General features: G+C 44.3%; 1 protein-coding gene across 3 annotated transcripts in view; it reads left to right on the top strand.

The window, feature by feature from the left end:
• Nucleotides 1-23,672, top strand: part of LOC135388521 (E3 ubiquitin-protein ligase UBR5-like) — a 272,129-nt gene that overhangs the window by 235,497 nt on the left and 12,960 nt on the right. For all 3 annotated transcript variants that reach the window (XM_064618109.1, XM_064618108.1, XM_064618107.1), the window contains 4 exons: nt 3,096-3,226; nt 7,801-8,007; nt 14,288-14,516; nt 16,577-16,702. In XM_064618109.1, the coding sequence (XP_064474179.1) occupies nt 3,096-3,226; nt 7,801-8,007; nt 14,288-14,516; nt 16,577-16,702 (693 nt within the window). The remainder of the gene's footprint in view (nt 1-3,095; nt 3,227-7,800; nt 8,008-14,287; nt 14,517-16,576; nt 16,703-23,672) is intronic.

Genomic DNA, 23,672 nt, shown 5'->3' with positions numbered 1-23,672 from the left:
CGGACTGCTCGATTATTCAGACTCTTGCGCGATCCCCTCCGAGTCCGAAAAATCGGAGGGCGACTGTACTTTGGTTGGCGTTGCCATTCTGCAAGGTGGCTTCACCTCATTATTGAAACGGATTTTGAGGGACAAGGGAAGCTGTCATGGCTCCATTAATCTAACTTATCCCTAAACTAACCAAGTTGATGATGTTTTAGGTTAGTTAGTGAAGTTAGGTTAGATTAATGGGGCTATGGCCGCTTCGATAATGAAGTTGGGAGTGCGAGGCAAGCTGCCACAGCCGCACTAATCTAACCTAATATATCACTAAACAAAGTGTATGATGTCATAGGTTCAAGATGGCTTTCTCATAACACAAATAAATGAATCGAAAAGTTCCGCTAATTTTCTACAACCGTACACTTAAAGCAACAAAATACAGAGCACAACACTAAGCATTCGTTGAAGTGGGCTTGACCGCAATACACGGAAGTGTTAGGTGAAGCCAACTTTCAAATGGTGACGCCTACCAAAGGAGCATTTTTCACGCTAGAAATCGGGCCTGCATGCAAGCGTCCACAAATCCAAACCCGGCGTGTTTTATTTACTTCACCAGCAAGACGCGGCGCGGTCGGGAGGATGTGCGGATCAAGTCCTTGGTTTGCATTTTCGCAGGCCCGGTTTATGGGTTTTATCGGGTTAAACCCGAACTATTTTGATGTAAATCGGGGTGTAAAAACGGGCTTTATCGGGTTTTACCCGAAAACTGAGGGCCTTATTTATAGTCGTGTTTCACTTATCTTATATGCACTAATGGCCAATGTTTACACCAGCTCCATCAACTTGTGCATGAATGCGCTTGCTGCAGAAAATTGCAGATTTTTCTAGCCTATGCCACAAAATTTGAGGTTTGCTGCAGCCAAAACACCAGGCCCTAAATTATTGCTTTGTGATGAATTACTGCTTTGTCAAATTTATAACTGATAACATTGTATGCGGTCACGCACCGCACATGTGCTGACGTATGTGTTCGCCAAGTTGAACTCAGGTTGTTTCACCTGCATAAGATACATCTGCTGCACTGCGGTTGCCATGTCTGAACATCCGTGTACAGTGTACGCTTTCCTTCATGCATGTTGTAGACAGTATGTTTCCACTTGAAATCATTTTTGTAACAAGAAAATCTACACAGAGCATTTGGTGCTGTTCTAGCAGACTCCCCTATATTTAGGGCCAGAAGTTTTCGGGTCTAACCCTATTTCTCCCCGTTTGTACCCCTCGAATGCAATTATCAGACTTCGGGTTAAACCCGATATTTGCGCCCCGATTCAATCCGTGTCGAGCCGAGCGACGAGTGAATCCAATCCAACATCTGATTTGAGCATGCGCACCAAGCGGCGGGCTTTCTGCATTCTCCCCGGTTGTGGATGTGTCATGCGTCCGTGTCGGACACTTTCGGTCACACTTATCACACAAACTTCGTTCAGTTTCGCAACGTGCACCTTTGTGTGACGCCTATTCTTGGGATCAAGGCTGCTGTCCTGATGGGCAGACCAAAGAAGACAGCCCACGACTGGGCGAGGGAGTACTCAGATCTTGAGGTTAAGAAGAAGGCGCGCCTGGACGCTTTTCAGGACTCCGGTGAAACACCTGCAGAATTCACGTTGTTCTGCAAGTACAAATGATGGCCTGGGCATCATGAAATACTAGGTGAAGAACACAAAGTACCCTAATCTGAGGTCAGCAGCTCTGAGCTTACTGTGTATCCCCAATGGAAGTTGTGACGTTGAGCGCACCTTCAGCCAGCTGTGTTACGTTCAGAGGCCCGGCCGTTCGTCAATGGGTGCAGAGACATTGAGGATGGCAATGATGCTGTATGTTAGCAAAGGATGGTAACTACAGATGACATCATATTAACAATTGTACCTTCATTCCTTTGAATTTATAAAACATTTTGAGAGAGTACATGTGTTACCATGTCATAGCTGTGTTGTAAGGTTTTGCTGTTGTATTAGAAGCATTGAAGTGATGCATTTAAGAAAGAATTCCTTTTCTGGTTGCACACTACATATTAATAGTAAAGGAATCCTGCCACTGTTCCGGTATAAAATAAAGCTTTTGGACTGGAAAATGCATCCTGCTGTCAGTCACCTGAATTTCCATGAATTTGGCCATCCAATATATAGCACCCGATTTTTACACCCCGAATTGAGAAAAAAGTATTTCCCAAAACCTTTTCGTCCTAATATAAGACCCAGTTTCTCCCTGCACCACAAAGCACTAGCACAGTGCAAAGAATTTCACCCGATATTTGCAGGAATTTAGGGTACGCTTTCCTTCACGCATGTTGTAGACAGTATGGTTCCACTTGAAATCATTTTTGTGACAAGAAAATCTACACAGAGCATTTGGTGCTGTTCTAGCAGACTCCCCTATATTTAGGGCCAGAAGTTTTCGGGTCTAACCCTATTTCTCCCCGTTTGTACCCCCAATGCAATTATCAGACTTTGGGTTAAACCCGATATTTGCGCCCCGATTCAATCCGTGTCGAGCCGAGCGACGAGTGAATCCAATCCAACATCTGATTTGAGCATGCGCACCAAGCGGCGGGCTTTCTGCATTCTCCCCAGTTGTGGATGTGTCATGCGTCCGTGTCGGACACTTAAAAAATAAATAAAGCTCCCTGCACCACAAAGCACTAGCACAGTGCAAAGAATTTCACCTGATATTTGCAGGAATTTAGGGTATAAACGTATTTCCCCGATTTTTACTCCCCGAATCTGAAAAAGAGTAAAACCCGAAAACTTCTGGCCCTACCTATATTAGACATAGAATGATTGTGACAGCAGCATCTGATGAAATTATGGAAAATGCCTCATGGTGTTTACCTTTCTTTTGCTTACTGTACTCTCAGTAGGCTATTTAAAGATGTCTTTTTGTCCTACAGTCTCACACATAATTTGCCATCTTCTACAAAACAAATTGTACAGAAGAGTACATACAGCAGGGAGGGCACAGTCACATGCTGTTTCCTGTGGCTGTCATGACTGGCCAGAAGTCTCTTTAGTCACGTGTGCCATTGTGCTGACAGCTATTATCTTTCTTCTCCACAGTCTTTAGCCAGCAAAATAACGGGCATGTTGCTGGAGCAATCTGCAGCTCAACTCTTGCTGTTGCTGGCCTCAGAAGATGCCCTGAGGCAGAAGGTTGATGAAGCTGTAGAAATCATCGTTTCTCATGGAAGGTATGTTGAACGTACTGCTATCAAGCCTCATGTTGTTTGTGTGAAGCAGAAGACCAAATCCAAAAGACCCAGCTGATGGGCCGTCTGTTGACCAGCTTATTCGATAACAGTAGAACCTCAATGATATCAAATCTCCTGGGGTCGCAGAAAGTATTCGTATCATTCAAAATTCGTATGATCAGAAATGAAGTAGATGAGCACTCCAAAATGCAGGGGATGCATACTTGTTACATAATTTCTCGCTACTCGCAATCGGAGAAATTCGCTTCAAGTTTTTATCATTATCTTTCCTGCAGTATCGACCTTTAGGCATGCATAAAATCACTCTCATGTGATTAGTGATTCACAGAACGCTGTTGTTTCCAACGCCAGCACAAGAGATACCGTCTTGCCTGTTCGTCTCATCCACTACGGCTGGGACATCGCTGTCTGAAAGTCCCAATTGCGATGCTTCAACTATCCTACGTCGGCTAGGCGAGTGCAGTGAAAGATAATCCTTTGCGGTGATCACATCTGATTGTGTGTGCGTAGCATTACCGCGCCGCGTGTCGTCTGGAGTGCCGGATTGCTTCCGGCGCACACATGGGAGATGCGCAGTGGCATAGCGTCTAGCCTGTTTGTACCATCCACCACGGCTTCGTGTTTGCGATACATTTTCACAGACCAAAGTTTGATCAGTAATTGCCTTGGAATTGGGCAGCACACGTGTGAGTGTTTACGTGTGACACGTAGGGTTCCACCCCTAAACCAATGAGATGAGTTCGTGGAGACCATCTTCCTCCCTCCTCATAAGTAGGACGAGGAGCATGACTGGTGTGTGTGCGCATAACAGGAGAATGACAATGAAAAAATGGCTAAGTAGCAAGCGAGCTGGTGAAGCTGATGCATAATGTAAATCCCGAGACTAGGGAACACGAAGGGACAGACACAACACAAAGTCTCAAACACAGCTGAAAATTTTACTTCACATACAAGAAATATATACACAAACAGAGGGAAGAGAAACAAACAGTTGAGGACAAAATAGGAGGTCAGTTTGGAAGAACGAGCAGTCTGCTCAAGGCCGGACCGAGGATTACGGATGGGTTGCTGACACAGTTCTCACAAGAGGTTATGCAAAGGGTCTCTCTCAAAAGCCTTCTGTGAGGGTCCACTTCAGAAGCTTTCACAATTGTTTCATCCCATAGTGGGAAGCAATCTGAACATTCCTCGAAATTCTTAGCAATTTCGGAGTTTGAAGTTTATTTTCTATTTTAATGAATGCTCTCTCAAACACAATGACATCTATTGCCTCCTTGGCTCATTCGTATCATCTGCCAGGGTAAGATAATGCGTTCATACCCGAGACTGGAAAATAATTTGTGTAATTGATGTATTTTGTATGTAATTGTGTATAACCGTATAATCGAAATTGTACTGTAATACACTCAAACCTCGATATAACGAAACTCAAGGGAACCGAGAATTTTTTCGTTATACCGAATATTACGTTGTTCCGAAATTCAAGAAAATCGTTACATACTTGGACGCAAATTGCGGGAAAACATAATGAATCATGTAGAATTAATTAAAAAGAGTGAAAGAGACAGTTGAAATTCGCACCACACTTTATTTTGCATGGAAGTAGTCTGTCATCTTCATCTGGCTTGTACTGAACAGCCAAGGGATGACATATCCAGGGTGTCTACCAACCTGGAAAACCTGGAATTGTCAGGGAATCTTGATGTGACTGGAAAAGGCAGGGGATTGTCAGAGAATTTGGCTAGGAAGCAGCTAAAGTCATGGAAAATCGCAGACAAGTGCTGTGATGATGTGCGGCAAATCGGGGGTGGCAACCAGGGGTTCAGTGGCGACGCCACAGCAACATTGCCGCGAGTAGCAGTTCGCCAATACGACAAGCGCTGAGGCAGAAAAGTAGGGTAGCCTCTCACTAATACTTAATAAATGGTCTGTTTCATGAGGGATCTGCATCGAAACGTAGGAGCAGGCACCAAGTAGCCTTTTGTTTTTGTCAGGGAATTCGCTTGAAATTGTCAGTGAAAACCTGGAAAAGTCAGGGAATTTGAAGGCTGCAATTTGGTAGACACTCTGCATATCGTTCGTACGCTAATATCACCTCGATGGCCTTTTCTTAGTCATCACGCACGCACACAAAACGCCGCAAAACATCGATAGTGCTTGCCGCTGCTTGCTTTAAAATCATTGACGTCCAGAAGGAAGGCAAAGTCCCTCGCTTTTTGCTGCAGTATTGCTCCACTCACCGGACCATTCTTCGCCCTCATGTCGATGAACCACGTGAAGAGAGCTTTTTCTACTTCCTCATACGACGATGTCTTCTACCTTTTCCGACCTGCACTCATGCGGGAGTCCTTCGCTTTCAGGATGTTTTGCTTGCTTTTCAAGATTGTTGACAGTGTGCTTGGGGACACGCCATACTCCTTAGCTACATCGATCAGCTACATCTATCTTCTTTCTCCCTGAAGAGACTACGTTGATCATTGCAGCTTTCTCTTCCAGCGACAGCACTTTTCGTTTCTTTGTGCCGCTATCCAGGTCGGCTTGGTAGGCAGAAAGAAGACTCGCTGAGAGTTGCTGGGCACAAAACTATGACGTATGACGGGACACGCTGCTAAGCGAAAGTTCGGGGTGCACGTGCTCTCCGTGTCCGGGTAGTTCCGTGTGCACGCTCTCGCTCCTTCTCCCAGTTTTTTTCTTTCTGAAGTCCAGTGACCCCGCTCTTGAGGAGTCTGAGCTCCAACGTGCATTAATCTCTTGTTTTCGATGAAAAAGTGTCTTCTGAGCGGCCATTTTTTTTTCGTTGTAACGAGATTCCAGGTTAAAATCATTTCGTTGCAACGAGAGCTGAAATACATTGTTTCCAATGGGAGCATGACTGGGGAATGTAAATTCTCTCGTTCTACCGAGAATCGTGTTTCGTTGTAGCGAGGTTTGACTATGTGTAAACATAGCTATGAAGCTTTTGTTGTGTGTTTGTACACCTACATTTCTCATACACTATCTATTTGCACTTGTCAAAGTTACGTTTGTTGTCACAAGCAGTGTGTTGATGCAACTGTTGATTGATAAACAGATAGTTGAAGAAAGAGTGAAGGTGTATGGATATGCACCACACTATTATTAAAGATTATACGACTGAACCTCAAAAGACACGAGAATCTATGTACCGAAAGCAGTTTCACCACGTCAGATTCCTGCCTTCTTCTGGACACTCTGGCAGGCCCCCATAGCTCCCCCTCTTCACGGCTCTAAAAAAATGTTTGCACGTCATAAACACGTGGTATTACTTCGTCAGGCATCATAGTTGATACCCATTGGCCGAAGGACATTGCGCGCTCCGATATTGGTTGGCAAAGTTTCAAAAGAGCATTCTTTCCCGGGCTGCCTGTCTGGCGGGCAGTTACGAGAAGAGAAGGGAGAGAAGTGGCAGCGGTGTCTCGCGTCTCGACGATGTCAGTTGACAGCACCATATGACCGCGTTGTTCAAAGAAAAGTCGCAGATTTGTTAGTGTGTCAAAGTGACTCAGCACGTGTTGTGATGTTTCCCGACACAAGTATCCTACGTACGAACAGTCTCTCGAGTTCAGAACTGGAATGCAGTAGTGAGCTGACGCCTGAGGAACACTTGTAAGCGCTGTCGCATTTCAAATGCAGTCATAGCGGGGACAGGATTCGGTGTTTTTCCTTCCAGCATTTCCCTCTTCGTTGAAACCTTCGCACTGCGACCAACGAAAGGAGATGCTCACCGTGAAATCGCACGCGCTCGTGCGAGCGTCTCTCGCTTCAGGAAGTAGAGCGTGTGTGTGTTTTGCGAGTTCGAACTTGGTCAACGATTTGGACTCTGTACGCATGGTGAATATTTGTGTCAGACTATTGAGTCAGTACGATGTTTCAAATAAATGTGTATTTTGTCCAAAATTTGCCTAGTAGTTCTGGAATACGGAATAACGAGCGTCGGGCATGAAAACCAGTAAAAGTAAAAGCCGATTGTAGCCAGTACGGAGCCGAAAGGCGAGCCAAACTGAGAGACTCCTGATTGGCCGAATGGTATGCATCGTAGTTCATTTTCATTGGTTGCATGCCCAGTGTTGCCTGAATTATCTCAAACTATGGACTCTAGCTCAGCATTTGACCATGCTAGCCTTCTGCTGCATATCTAGAGCATAAAGTTTTCGGGAGATATTTTTTTCCAAATTCGGGGGGAGGGGGGGTAAAAATTGGGGAAATCAACAGGTGCTCTAAATTCATGCAAATTTGGATGGAAAAACTTCTGGTATGATAAATTTGGGGAGAAATCTGGCTCTATTACTCGAACAAACTGTAGTGGTTTGGTGTAAACGGTGACATAATTGCGTTTACTGTCAAACAAGGTAGTGTGCATTGCTACAGACATTTCAGTGTGGGCAACATGCCGGATAAAAATCGGGTTTCACCCTAAAGAGGCAACCTTCAACGCGGGGTGCAATTTTGGGGAAGAAACAGGATAAACCCTAAAACTTCAGGCTCTATGCATGTCTTGCACGCTGTACATAAATGTGTGCATGTTTCTTTCACAGGGAATCGGAATCTCTCCTTGATCTGGACGTATTTGCCCTGGGAGAACGACGACCCGCTACTCGGCGGTCAGACGCCGAGGAAGAGGAAGAAGACTGTGGTGAAGACAACCTTCCCCTCATGTACCAACCAGGCAAACGTGGCTTTTACTCTCCTCGGCAAGGAAAATGCACGCTGGACCGTCTTAATGCATTTCGCAATGTTGGTCGGTGAGTCTTGGCAGTCACTTAATGGAACCTTGCATGGTCCTGAAGCATACACGCAATGTTTGCTTGGAGTCCAACACCAAGATGTTTCATTTAAATGGAGTGCACAGACTTGATCAAATAAGAGTTTATTTCAAAAGCATCAAGTTCCTCCACTCTGGGTGACAAGAGAAGGTAACAGTTTGATAGTAGTTTGTAGGGCTGTGCGAATAATGAAATTATGGTTCAGATTGGATACAAACTGAATATTTATTTCTTCGAATAATAATGAATGGAATTCATGGGAATGTTGCTACATGTACTACATAGAAACCTACATCTTGAAAAATATCTTCTGTCAGCATTCACATAATCGATCAGCATAGCCATTGTCATATTTGTGATGTATTCCAATAGCTGCTGTATACCCTTTGGGTGCAGGGAAATCATTCCACATGTAATGGCATTTTGAATTATGGAGAACAAGGATTAACTAGTCTGTCAGACTAAACTGTAACAGCAAACTTGGGTAACCTTGGAATAGGAAAGGATAAAGAAAAAAGAGAAAGCCATCTGTGCAGTCTTCTAGTGAACATGTTTTTCTTATCAGATTACTAGGCCTGTGCAAATATTCGAAATTTTCGAATATCGAATCGAATAACTGTATATTCAATTCGATTCGAAATCGAATAGTGATATTCGAATATATTTAGAGCCGGATGTTTTTGGGTTTTATTGTTTTCAGAATTTGTGGTAAAAATGCGGTGTTATCTGGTGAGCAGGAAAACATGGTGGAATCGGGTGAAATTTCTTTATTTGCATATTGTTGCGTATTGCAACACTTTTGCGTATTGCAGCTCGTTCTTGCTCAGAATGACACAGGAACTCGGCAAAATTTACATGGCTAGACCATTAAGGCAAGTGCATCACCCCTCGAGGCCTCTATGGGAATCCCCATACATTTTTCAAATTATTTTGCACCACGAAGAATTGTTTGATTTGCATGAAGTTTGTTTTGAATGAAAGTGTGTACCAATTTCTAGAGAATAATGTAGAGGTGTGCGAATATTGAAATTTTCGAATACGAATCGAACACGAATATCTGCAAAATTGTCCTTCGAATATCGATTCGAATATCGAATATCACGTCATTGGATAAAGGCTTCTAAGAGTTAATTAAGTTAAGGGTTATTCAAGTTAAGAGTTAATTAAGCTAATTAAGCCCTGAAAACAGGCATCGTCACAGTTGTGTTATCCTTAAAAAAATGTCCCAAGTGCTAATACGGAATATGTATGCACATGTACAGTAAAATTATTTTTACAGTGGAACAATGTGCTGTTCTCATGAGGCAAGCTGAAAACCATAAACAAAAACTTGCACTTCAAAAATCTCATGTACAGTGAATACCTGTGTTGGCATTGTAAGTGCTGGTGAAACAGACAGAGTGGAAGTAAAGAGCAATGACATGTTCAGAATGTGGGGTGGTATAGAGTGATGAGCACATCTCAGAAGGAAACTGAAGGTGGCAAGTGCTTTCTTCTTGCACTGACAATGCCATCAACATTTGTTGTGTAGGCGAGAGACTGTGCAGTTTCACTGTACTCTCACACGTGAGACCATCGTTCCTAACGGTAATGCGTAGCTTGGAACAGCCTCATTGATTAGCGCAGTAAAACCGTAATTCTCGACGATGTTGTATGACTGTGCTCATCACGCGTGATTGTTTCCGCAGCGTTCGTGTTCGGCACTTCTTTCATTTCATGGCAAAATCTGCGTGCGGACCTCAAAGCTTTGTCGCGCCAATGCATGAGCAAAATCGCTTCATGCAGGTCGGGCTTAAGGTTATATGCATCTTGCTATCATTTGTTACAACAGTTAGTGCAGTTTCAAATGACTCTGCAGTGTGATTATCGTCCTAGTTGACACTTTTTAACATACGCGGTCGCACAGCGCTGGAGTTGGAGAACCTTTGTCGAAAGATCGTCATGTCCCACTCCTCGATTATCGCCGTCACCGCACACAACCATGATTCTATCATATATCGCTGACAAATCGAAACCAAAAAAACGCGTTCGATAGGGGTGTGCGAGTACTCGAATTTTCGAATACGAATCGAGTAATACGCTATATTCGGTTGATATTCGCAAAGGATATTCGCTATTCGCAGTTTTCGAATATTTTTCGAGTATCTGCCCACCGGCAGAGATGCACGCGAAGACACCCGCGCGTGCTGCTAGGCTGGTAGCGCTGCGTGGTGACGTCACCGCGCGTGAGCTTCCTCCTCGCGCTCCTCGCCACTCCTCTCCCAAAGCGAAAGTGAAACCACGTGCAACTGGTGAAACCGTTGAGACGCGGTCACGAGTTGCGCAGGGCATGGCATGTTCGGCTGTGTGTACAACTGAAAAACTGCAGGATGATGGACACGGTTGTGAAGTTGTGCAGGATGACGCGGCAGCGAAGCAAACAAACAGAAGCCCCGTGTGGGACTACTTCCAAAAAGAATCGGCAGTTTCTGCTAGTTGCAACCGGTGCTCTGCGCGCATCCAGACACCATCGGGGTCCATAACCAGCCTCGTGAATCATCTGAAGCGACATCTCCTACTTTATGCTGAGTTTAAGAAGAAACATGAGGCTAAGAAGGCGGAACAGCAAAGAATCGAGAAGTTCGCCACAAAGAGACAGCTGCCACGTGCTCGTAAAGAAGCATTGGATGTCAAAGTGGCACGCATGATAGCCCTAGACTACCAGCCGTACAGTGTGGTCGAGGATCGCGGGTTTCGAGAACTTCTGGCCGAAGCGGTACCAGACTACTGCCCTCCTTCAAGAACGACGCTATCCCGGACGCTAGTACCGAAACTCTTTCACGACACAAGGAGAGAAGTTCAAGCAGAACTCGAAACCGCCTTACAAAATGGTGTTGAGTCCATGTCATTCATGTCCGACATGTGGACGTCACGCTCGAACGCCAGCTTCTTAAGCCTAACGTGCCACTTTGTCGATCACAGCTTTCAAGTGAAGAGGTACAACTTGGACACGCGTAGTTTTTCGGGAAGGCATACTGCGACGCAAATATCATCGGTTCTCCGCGACATGGTGAAATACTGGAACGTACCACTGGATAAATTTCCAATCTACATCCAGGCTAGCACGCAAGTACCTCGCCATTCCAGCAACGTCAGCTTACAGTGAACGGGCATTCTCAGCAGCAGGAAATGTTGCTAAACCATGCAGAGCTGCCTTACTCCCTGAGCATGTCAGGCAGCTGACATTTCTGCACGACAACCTGTGAACTGTTGAACAACAACTGAAAAGAGTATTCCAGTGTGCTTAGACTGGACTAAGAAGTGTCGTGTTAAGTGTACCTCAGTTTGCCAAGACTGCCTGAATTTAAAACCAAGTTAAGGTTCAACTATTTCAGTGTGTTTGAGAGTCTCCAAAATGTACATTTGTGGGAAGAAAATAAATAAATGTGTGACGTGTTAGTTCTTATTACTCGAAAGTATTCGAAATCCTGATTCCAACTATTCGTACTCGATTTGCAGTGAACTTTAGATATTCGAAAACTATTCGCAGTGAATTTTAAATATTCGAAAACTATTCGCAGTCTAGAATTTGGTACTCGCACACCCCTAGCGTTCGAGAAGCAGGTTTTGGCTATACATGCAGTGGCACGGTGAACAGCGGTATTCAGCTCAACACCAACAAAGTTTCGATATTAAACCGGAATTTCACCAAACTGTAGGCCTCTTACGAATGTTCAGAGTTTGTTTGCAATCCACTAAAGCTGCGACTGTGCTGACGATGCATGAAGCGTACCGTCGTTTCACGTTTGGCGGTTTGGATGGGGCGGACTTTAAAAAGGCGGCTGCAACTGTACTAGTTTCGGTTTCCGAACGTGTAGCAGCGCATTCGCTGCTGAGCGTACGTCGGAAGCTCCGCGCGTCGCTTTTGCAGCTGTTCTTTTTCCTGTTCACGCAGATACCGCAACGTAAAAATTCCAGCGCGCAGCATGCGACAGCTTTGTAATAAGCAGCTATGATATCCGAAAAAAATCGAATATTCAAACTTTTACGAATATTCCAAAACTTTGAATATCAAATTTTCGAATACGAATCGAATATCGCAAATATACGATTCGTATTCGAAATTTCGAATATTCGCACACCTCTAGAATAGTGTTTTTTTTTATTTTTTACCTCTGGCTTAGAAATTTTCCCATCGTAAGAGAAAATATTACTATTGCTATACTATAAAATATCCAAGGCCGCAGATAAAGAATCTAAAATAAATCTCAGGTATCTACGGTAGGATACCCCAAGATGTCAGGAGACTCGTCGACAATGAAGCTCAGTTTCGCGTCTTTCACGTCATCGCGGATCCCCTCCATGGGCTTGCCAAAAACTTCGATGAGTTGCTTACGACGAAGCTGGTGCACTCCGGGCATTGTTTTGGCCGCTGGGCAGTATTTGCATACAAATTCTCGAAGGAGACCATCAGCCTGCTCGAGGCTTATTCCACTCTTTGCCTGTGCGCTCACGAACTTATGAACGACACCTTTGGCATTCTTTTCTCTTTCACGCTGACGATAGCAAACTTGAAGCATTGTCTGCGCACCTTTCGCTTTCTTCTTTAGACTATCAAGTCTTGCTGCCGATGCGAGGTGTTTCCTTATACGATCGTAGGAAACACCTGCGAGGATTCGCCGGACTGTATACTCGTTCAGAATACTGTGTCGTCGATGTCTGTGTCGTGTGTGTACCTTGTACAAAGGAATGTACAGAACTACCGATATTTCCCCAGCAGCTCACTAGTCACGGTTTTCGCTGTTTGTTCGTTCCTCCTTTGCCCGTTCTCCGCAGTGTGTCGCCACCCCTAACGTGCAATATGTTTTCTGTGTTAATGTAATACAAGAATCATATTACGTTGTTGTACTTGAAAGATAAGTTGTGAACAATAAAGCACACTGTTAGTGCATCAAGTGTGTGCGTACTGGACGAAAGGTGGTGGTGCAAATTTACCGAGCATGTGGACACGTCATGTGCCTGCGATAGAATATTGGCTCGTTTGCACGGGAGTTGTGTTTAAACACCCGCGCTTTAACTAATTGTGGATTGGCATAACTGACGACGCCGATTCCGGAGTTGCCGGCGCCTGTACTATGGATCGCTCCATGCTTTCCGCTACTGCGTCACATCGCGCGTGCTCGCAGGGTGTAGGAGCGTAAGGACAGCGCGAGAAATTGAGCATTCAGGACTTGAACTGTACATGCCGATACTTGTTCCCAGTTGTCCTGAACCCCAATATTCGCTAGAAAGTGGAGAGTATGTATTGCAAACACAATGTATTGCGCGGGACGCAGTGGGATACATACGGTGGAGGTGCGCCATTCTGTGAAATTCTGCGCCAAATGCGGCTTTTTTGTGCGCCAGAGCCAGTGCCCGTGGGCTCGGAGGTAGTTCTATCGCTGGGGACGGGAGCTGCGACGAACCCTCGTAATGACCAGTAGAAGTCTGGTTAAACCCGACTGCCTGCCGGGTCGTTCGGGGGGTAAATTCGGGTCAAATCGGGTTTAACCCGAAAACGTCCGGCTCTAAATATATTCTATACTTTTTCGAATAATGCACGTTGTCTTTATCAAAATGACCGCTGTGTACGCGTAATCAGTTTGCCTTTGTAACATCAATTGAAAAACGCACATCAACCCTTCGATTTACGTACAAAATTTTTTGAGAGAAAACACTGAAAGGAACAACTGCCAAAGCTGTTTTCCGAGATGGTCTCGTCGCCATCGCAAGAACTGCTGCGCATGTGCCACATCTGGCGACAAGCGCATGCTTCTGTTCACTGACTGCTGAAAGTTGCCTTTGCGCCTGTGCCCGGTCAATCCGCATGCTGTAACCCGTAAGTGTGATCGGTGGTTTCTTGCTGACTTGAATGGCAACTGCTAGTGCTACTGATGAACTGGATGGGGCTCGAAGGAGCCTCATTTGGAAGTTTTTCGTGCGGCGTAATGGAGAGTCAAAGCGCTCAACGTGCGGCACCTTGTTAAAGACGCCGACAGCAACAATAACTCCGCTTCTGAACCATTTAAGACGACATCCTGCTGAGATTGAATGCTTTGAAGGTTTGAAATCGCAAACGGCAACCGTTCATCCCTCTTTGATCTTAAATTATCATGTGTGTAAAATCTCATCATGTTTGCAATGAGAGTATCAATTTTGTTTTTGTGGGCAGTTTCTGTGGTATAGGTGGAAGTTCTACACTACAGCAATCTTTAAACTCTGTAATATTGGTGTTTTGCAGGATCATAGGGTTGTGCCTTCTTCAAAATGAACTCTGTCCTGTGTCTCTGAACCGTCACGTGATCAAGTACATACTCAACAAACGAATTGGCTGGCATGACCTGGCATTCTTTGACCCATTGTTATATGAGTCTCTCCGTCAGCTTGTCCTAGAAGCCGAGTCACGCAACTCCAATAATGTCTTCTCTGCACTTGACCTCACCTTCTGCATAGACCTATGCACAGAAGAGGTAACAACTGTGACTTTCATTTTAAATGCAGTTGAGGTTAAAAGACAACCTCTTCTTTCTTATCTTTGTTTGCTAAGCTGGCTGCATAAGTTAGGGCACCATCTCCAGATAGTAAGCTTTTCTAGGATGTGTAAACGCCAATATCCAAGTCTCCTTACTTGTTTTTTTTTTAGGCACTGGTACACACACTGCCCCTGAAGCAACCAGTGCTCATGCATATTATATTGGTCTGGTTTGTGATGTGTATTAATACATTCCACATGTGTTGCTTTTTATTTAATGCTGCAAGGACACAGTGTATCTTTGTTAGCCTAAGCATCACAATTAACTTACCGTATTTACTCACGTATAAGTGGGGCCTTGTGTTTTCGGGTTTTATGTTTTACAGCGATAGTTTTAAAGCAGACGTATAAAGGGGGGAGATTCTGGAGTCTGTGCAAGACTCTCTGAAGCACGGTGGTCTGAAGCATCCAGTAAAGCGCTTCCGCCGCCGCCTCATGCTCACATTGGGATAAGTCTGCGCTAAAGTGCTTCCGCCTGCGCCTCACAGAGGGCGTCACAGTCTCGGGTTGTAATGTTTGAAAATCGGGTGCTATTTTAGCTTCCGTAAAATGGTAAGATCGAGCAATATCGGGTGGAAAAGTAGATTTTCGAGTGGAAAACAAAGGAGTATTTCTCGCATTTTACATGAACATGAGATGTGGAACATAGTGTCCTCTAGTGCTGGTATTGGTGGCTGAATTTGCAAAATGCCAAGTTATTATTTTTTTTTTTGGCTCTTACCCAAAGTGACGATGGCGCAAATCGAGGGGCAGGTAAAACCGGGTATTTATCCTAAAGCACAGGGCCCTATGTATAAGACGCATATTTTTTACTCAAAAGCATCATGCCATCGAGGGAGTGTATTCAATATGCGGGGGAAGATTGGAAACCAATATTTAAGATACACTTGACTCTGGTTTTATTCCGAGATATCCGCAGTGATGTTCCCGGAATCGAATGTCGCAGTTCTGCCTCATTATGGCAGTTTATTCTGAGGTATCCACGGTAATCTCTCTGGAATCGAACGTCGTGATTCTCCCTCATGTTGCAGTTGTCCCGCATCATTGCGATTCTCCCACACAAAATCGTCTTCCGTTCCATCAAGCGTGGGCGAAATACTCTGTTTGTTGCACTCCACATTCATCACCCTGGCACCAGGCGCTCCTTCTCGTTGAGTGTGCAATACGAGTAGCTGCGTGATATGAGCGCCCACCCGTGCGTAATACACTGGCTGTTGCTACGCAAGATTATCCTGCCGTGCTACTGAAGTCTGGGTTCGTGTAATGTGCAGTGAATAAAAAGGTACCAGCATTTCAGCGCTCAAGTTGGGGTGCGTTTCATACGCGAGTATGACCAATATGCGAGTAAATACAGTATATTTGTAAGAGGATTAGTAAGAGTGAATATTAAAGGTGAGTGTGGAGAGTATTAGAAAAAGCTTTCTGGACCAGTTTTCCTTGTTCATACTTAGGGCCTTGTGTTTTAAGGTTAAAAGCGTCAAACCGTTTTGCATTATTGTTGCTGACAGTAAAACCGGAAAACCCTTGAAAACTAACTTGGTAAGGTGCCAATTGAGCCACCGATACGGGCACTGGATAACGCTAAGCACTAGTGGCGAATAGCAGAGGGTAGGTCTCTTCTACACACCGCACAATCAGCATGGCAGTTCTGCATCTTGTGTTTACCTGAATTCCGATAAGTGCATTTTTTTTCGTTTTCCACTCGAATCTGCTTTTACCGATATCGCCTGGTTTTACCCTCTCGTATGGATCCTGAGATAGAAACTGATTTTATCCCCGATTTTTAAAAGAATATAAAAGCTGAAAACACAAGGCCCTATTCATACTGGCCCTCCGAAGTACATAAATAGTACTACACTGATCTCACTTTTCTGCCACAGCATCCTACATTTTGGCTTCCATAAACAGCACTTTTACATGTTAATAAATATTGCACTTCAAGTTTTCCACTTCTGCTTAACTATTTATTCTTACTTTATTTACTTGTATCTCTTTCAGGGTGGTGGGTCTGTTGAGCTGATTCCTGGAGGGCGCGAGACTGAAGTCAATGCATCCAATGTTTACCTATATGTCCGCAAGTATGCAGAGTACAGGATGATCAAGTCACAAGAAAGAGCACTCGGGGTAAGCATAACATTAACAGCATGGTGTATCAGTCTCACAAAAAATGGCTCCCTCCATTTTCTTACTCCAGAGTGTCACATTCTAACACTGATGCTGGGAACAATAACTGTAATAATAACGGAAACAGCAGCGATATACAGTAAAACCTGTGCATAACAATGTCTGCATTTATCGCGAAGTTGATCGTTATTTGATTGCTGTGCGAGGGCTGACATAAGTCAGTGGCATGCTATGGAACCCGTGCGGTGAAGATTACCGTATTTGTACGATTGCAAGAAGAGTTTTTTTTACCAAGAAATGGGGCCCCGAAAATGAGGGTTGTCTTGCAATCGAAACCATAACCATACCTCCCGCCCCACACGAAGGGGAGAGAGCAAACGCCAGACAAAAGGGGGAGAGCGAAAGACAAGCCCACGTGACTTACTTCTCCCTCACTTGTCAGCTGCGTCACTGTGTCTCACGACTTTTGTCTTTCGCTGCTGGTTGCGTTTTGTTTCACGCTTGCACATGCGTCTCGTGATTGCCCCAAAGCGTGTTTTTTACTCTTTCGCGTTCAAGCGGAAAGTGATGGAAGCAGCGTGAAACCACGCACAACAAAATTCAAGTTCAGCAGCATTTTGGAGTTTTCGAGATAAACGTACGAAGATGGCTTGGACAACAGAAAGAAATCTTCCGACTGTTTTTGCATAAGGAAAACCTTCGGTGGGCTGAAGAGTGGATGGCAAGCTAACATCGAGAAGGAGCTAACCCCTACTGGACTACCGGACGTCTGAAGCGTGCCCCTCTGAGCCAAGTAGTCACATGGATTTTGGACACGCGGAGGGCAATCCCTGAGAATATCGTAGTGCGTGCGTTCAAGAAATGCAGCTCGAACAGCAGCTCAAATGCTCTCGAACGCGATGGACGGGACTGAAGACAACTTGCTGTGGGACGACTCAGACAAGGAGAACAGCGGTGATTCCGACATAGATGAAAGTTGAGTGTTCTTAATAAAGTATCAGTGATGGAACTGCTGCGCCATTTGCGCCAAAGTGCGCCATTTGGGATTACCTGCGCAACCCCGCGCCGGAAAAGCAATTTTCCCTAATTCTGCGCCACAGCTACGCCGAACAAGGCTGCCCTGGTTCGAACGCATGAACACGAAACAAAAACCGCGAGCGATGCTCACGCGCCCTTTCTATTCTCGTCATGCATCTGAACAACGAAGCCGAGTCACGCCAAGTCGACGCCCAAGTCACAGGCCCCAAGAAAAAACGCAACAATAAGTGAGAAGTATACTCGCTCCGAATACTGTGTCGTCGATCCTTGTACAAAGGAATGTACAGGACTACCGATATTCCCCCAGTAGCTCACTATACAGGGTGTTCAAAATTAAGCTTCCACTATCACTTTATAAGTAGGCGAACAAAAGAAAACTGGTGCTACTTTTTCTGTTCCTTGAGTAAGAAACAGGTGCTACATAATTAGCAGCACCTGTTTCTTACACAAGTAGCGTAAAGTTATCATCCGGTTTCCTGTCATCGCTGTGTTTGCGCAGCGCTCGTGAAACTTCGCTGTTTGTTCGTTCCTTTTTTTCCCGTTCTCGTAACGTGGAATCGTGCAATATGTTTTCTTTGTTAACTTAATACAAGAATCCTACGTTGTTGTACTTCAAAGAGAAGTTGTCAACAATAAAGCGCACTGTTAGTGCATCAAGTTTGTGCATACTGGACGAAAGGTAGTGGTGGTGCAAATTTACCGAGCATTGGACACGTTACGTGCCTGCGATAGAATATTGGCTCGTTTGCATGGGAGTTGTTTTTAAACAACTGCGTTTTAACTAATTGTGGATAGGCATAACTGCCGACGCTGATTCCGGAGTTGCCGGCGCCTGTACTATGGATCACTCCAGGCTTTCCGCTACTGCGTAACATCGCGCGTGCTCGCAGGGTGTAGGCGCGTAAGGACAGCGCGAGCAATTGAGCATTCAGGACTTGAACCGTACATGCCGATACTTGTTCCCAGATGTCCTGAACCCGAATATTCGCTAGAAAGTGGAGAGTATGTATTGCAAACACGATGTATCGCGCGGGACGCAGTGGTGTACATACGGCGGGGTGCGCCATTCTGTGAAATTCTGCGCCAAATGCGTTTTTTTTGTGCGCCAGAGCCAGCGCCCGCGGGCTTGGAGGCAGTTCCATCACTGAAGTATGTTAGGTGGCAATTTTTGTCTCTTTTTTTTTTTGCAATCATTTTTAGGGGGTCGTCTTGCATTCGAGCAAATACGGTATCCCGTGAGTGAAGCCAAATTAAAACGCTATGAAAGAGGCTGGATAAACCAATACAGTGAAAGCTCGCACACACGTCATTCACATTTCACACCTCATTAATTCGAATTTCTGGATACTTCGAACAAATCATCATGGTCCCACCATGCTCCCATATACAGTCGAACCTCGATATAACGAAACTCACCGGGAGTGCAATTTCTTTCATAGTATCGAACATTTTGTTGTATCGAATTGAAGGTCACAGATTTAGACCTTTGCAAGGGCGTGTGCTGTACATGAGCGTCAATAACTCCTGCTACGATGCGGATAAAATTTTAGTGAAAAATGACAACAACTACAAATACAGTGCCAAAGGGCACGCGCATTGTTCGTACACCGACAAAGCCTCCGTAGCTTTCCCCATATTGTGTTGCGATCCCGCAAACCTTCGTGCATCTATGGCAGTGCGTCTTCCATAAGGCTCTCCATTGATATGGCATGTTTGTCCCCGTCAAAAAGATCATCTAGGCTGATTTCGTCATCTACAGCGCAACGCGAACGAAGCGTTTCCCATACGCACGCGATGGTACCTTGCGTCTCATGCTCTTTGCTGTTACCTTCATCCTGTACTTGGCTGCAACTGGACAGCTCAAAACCAGCGCGAAACGAAGCCTCAGAAGTAAATTCCTTAACCTTCCAATGACTCAGACTTCCTTTTATAGGCACCAGATTCCTCCCGACCCTAATCATGCATGCCATCTTTCGCCGCGGGAACAGGGTGCTGCTTGCGCCCCTTGTTTTCGTGACACTAAAGTCAGCTTTGGGGTCATAAACCTTATCTCGTTCTTTCGCTGTATCGAGGCGGCGATTAAAGAGTGTTTAGTTGTAGCGGGAGTTAAAATACATTCATCTTTATGGCCCTCTGCCAGGGAATCCAAATTATTCTGCTCTATCGTTATTTCCTTGTAACGACGTTTGACTGTAGATCAATGTATAAGTAGGGCCCTCAGTTTTCGGGTTTTATTTTTTGTGAAAATCGGGGGGTAAATATCGGGTTGAAAATCAGGACCTGCCAAACAGGGTAAAATCGTGTGATATACTGAGAAGTGATGTATTTTCGGGTGAAAAAAAAAATACTTTTATGTGTTGAAATTAATTAATAATTGGGGGTATACGTCGTGAGACAACTGAGAGCATGAGCGATGTCACAGCGGTCAGTCTGTGGAGTGTTGAAATTAAGTGAAAGAATATTTATTAAGAGACTGGTAGATAATTCACTGTATAACCACTGTATCCATCGATGAGCGTTGAAAGCATGCTCGCGCTCGTGTTGGTATGCCTCGTATATCGTTGGCTGTTGCTGCATCCTCTTTACTACTACGCGTACTTTGCTGATACAAGTTACTCCTTACAAGATTTGAAAGTTGGCTTCACCTAACACTTCCCTGTATTGCGGGCAAACCCACTTCAAGGAACGCCGAGCGTTGCTTAACTCTGTTTCTTCGCTGTTTAGCGTGATTTTTCCTAATTCCTTTACTATTTTTGGTACCAGCACAAGCGTATACGAAGAGGGGAGTCAAGTTCTGTAGATCACATAAACAAAATACAGAAACCGACACTGAAGATCTTCAGTGTCTGTTTCTGTATTTTGTTTATGGTAACAGCACACGAAAGGGTCTCCTCGACGTCCACGGAAAGCACTAGCAGTACAAAAATCCAACACTGAAGTTTTCAACTTACTTATTGACACAAGCTTTCATGTAGCAGACTACATTTCTTCCGGTGTGAAAAACATAGGGCATTTTTGCTACGAAACCAGGGTATTACTTTGATTGGCGTTGCCATTCTGCATAGCGGCTTCACCTCATTATTGAAACAGATTTTGAGGGACAAGGGATGCTGTCATGGCCCGATTAACCTAACTTATCACTAAACTAACCAAGTTGATGATGTCTTAGGTTAGTTTAGTGAAGTTAGGCTAGATTAATAGGACCATGGCCGATAATGAAGTTGGGAGTGCGAGGCAAGCTGCCACAGCCGCACTATTCTAACCTAATATATCACTAAACAAAGTGTATGATGATGTTAAAGATGGCTTTCCCGTAACACAAATAAATGAATCGAAAAGTTCCGCTAAATCTACAAACGGACACTTAAGAGGCCATATCAGTCGGGGAGCAACTCCGATTCAGGATTTTCCCGATTCTAGATGGCGCCACGCTCGCCGTCCTTATCACGCCGTTCGCCTCCGACTCACGAAATAATCCCCATTGTGCATGGTTGACCTCGCGAGTTTAAGGCAGCCTGCGCCCTCTGCGCTGTTTGTCGAGTGGTAAAGTGTCGGACTTTGCCGCGAAAGGTCCGCAGTTCGATTCGAGACATTCACGTCTTTTTGCTTGTCTCCTATTGCTACATGAGTACTTTACTTTTAATTTTTTGTTCTTATATATTCATGCTACAATTATTGTTTTCACAAGTCACTACCGCCTGTACTGACTGATTATGGAATTTTTAGTTGCTCTTCGTATTGTTTTACTAGTGCACACTTACTGTATGCCGACGTACAAGTGTGATCGGATTGTACGGATGCCGGTATCTCGGAGGCTCTCAATTGGATCTACCAGCGGTTGTAAATTAGGCTATAAACATTGCCTACACACAGCGCTTACAATGCCAGTCAGCAAATCTGCTCGAAACGGTATTCCTTTTTTTTTCTGCACTCGCTTACATAATAATAATAATAATAAATGATAATAATAATAATAATAATAATTTTACTCAAGAAAGCAAACTACAAATATAATAAAACAGGCCCGTCTAAGCGAAAAAGCTTGTGGCACTGGGCCTGAAGCAGTCAGCGGCATACAGTTTGACAGTACATGAACATATAAAGGTACTACATCCTATGATAAAGTTGCCATAGCGTTTTTTTTAGTTTGTACTTCGATTCCAAAGAAAAACTGTCGAAGGGGAGCTCGTTAAAGATACGAGGTACATAGCATTGCCTGCGACAAAGTCCATATTTTGTGTGTGAGAAATGCACAACAGGGCAGCATTCGCTTACCGGGGTCCTATATGAGGGGTCCCTAAAATGTTTTTACAACATGAAATTTACCTTGATAATAACTCTATTATTCATGCAAAAATGACATTTTGATATGTATATTTCTGGTAAGTAAGCATTATCAAATATCTGAATTCATTTACAAGGCGTTTGTGCAAAAGACTTTTCAAAATTTCCGTCGTAGAACAGACTTCTTATTATTACCCGAAAACTTCAGTAACATATTTGAAAGGCTCCTTTCCTCCATGTTCTCCCTTCTTTTTCTTTCACCTTATACCCGCTCAGAAAAACGATGTCAGTCGACAACCCCAGTGACAGGGGACTCCCTTTCTTCTGGTGTACGAGTTTGCAAAACCGTACAAAGGAGGTGAAGGGCGATAAAGGCTTGGGGTCGACACACGGAAACCAACCAAAAAAGATATGGGAAGGTCGAGCGGCAAGGCCTTGCAGCGGGAGGCGCGATATTCCCAACACAGTCTTTTTTTTTTTTTCCTGAACGCCAAGAGGAACGATTCGACAAAAAATAAAATGACACATTGTAGAAAAATAATAACTATGGTCACCTGACAACATAACAGGTTCTTGTTTGAGTGTGGCAAAAAAGTACAGTTCGGCTCCTTATTATGAGGGACAGGATAATATATGCCTTCTTTTCTTTTTTTAGAATAATTTCTGAAGCGTAAATTTTTACTCCAGATTTCGTTGTGTTGGATGCTGAGGTCTCAGTTAATTCAATCTAAACTTGAAAACGTGAAATTCGGTCGTGGAAAAGCTGAAGAACTGGACACATGTGAGCCAAATTTATGCGTATTTTAGGAAAATCACTATTCTTGAAGGGCAACACAGATGCAATTACAAAATTGGGGTTTCCAGAGATGAATATGAGCACTAGTTGCCAAATGAAGGAATGATCACGGAGAAGTCGTTTCATATAATCAAAGCTCTCCCGAGATGCCAGATTTTCATCCCCGGAAAAAATGTCCCCAGGAAGAACCGTCCCCAGAGAAAAATGCCCCCGAAGAAATCGTCTACGCAAGAACGAAAGCCGTTTGATCGAACGCGGGACATTTGGTCGAAAGCCATTTGATCGAACACCGTTTGATCAAAACGGCAGCGGTCGTTTGATTGAGTTTTTTATTGCTTCGTTTGGAGCAGATGCATACTATAAACAAGATTGATCTAAGGTTTTATATGGCTGTTAATACAATATCTGTATTTTATATTATGGCGAAATTTCCTTCTTAGCATTTATACTTCGAGTGCCTTTCGTGCACATATCACTATCCCATTTCGGATCCCAGCAATGAAAAGGGTGCCCAGAAGAAGCACAGACTATCGGCTGCTCCCAACTTGAAGACATTTTCTTCGGTATGTGTCCTACAGCTACGCAGGATACTTCCGCATTGTTCTATTCAATTCAATTCAATTTTATTCAATTTTATTTCCTTTCGGGTGGGAGAGAGTAAAAAGCCAGAAGGCTATGCTGTTCGTGAATGGCCAATAAAACCTTTCTGCAAATGACCAGTGGTCTCCCCTCTTTAGCTGCAAAAAAAAACAAAGAAAAAGCAAGAAACAAACAAAAAAGGAGAAGACACTGATTGCCTCATGCTCCGTATGTTCGAATCAAAAGTTACAGAAAAAGAGGTGCTAAGGACGC

Source organism: Ornithodoros turicata, chromosome 3 (genome assembly GCF_037126465.1).
Source record: "Ornithodoros turicata isolate Travis chromosome 3, ASM3712646v1, whole genome shotgun sequence".
In the NCBI taxonomy this organism is placed as follows: domain Eukaryota; kingdom Metazoa; phylum Arthropoda; class Arachnida; order Ixodida; family Argasidae; genus Ornithodoros; species Ornithodoros turicata.
The sequence above is the reverse complement of the archived record's forward strand: the minus strand, read 5'-3'. Positions and strand labels throughout refer to the sequence as shown.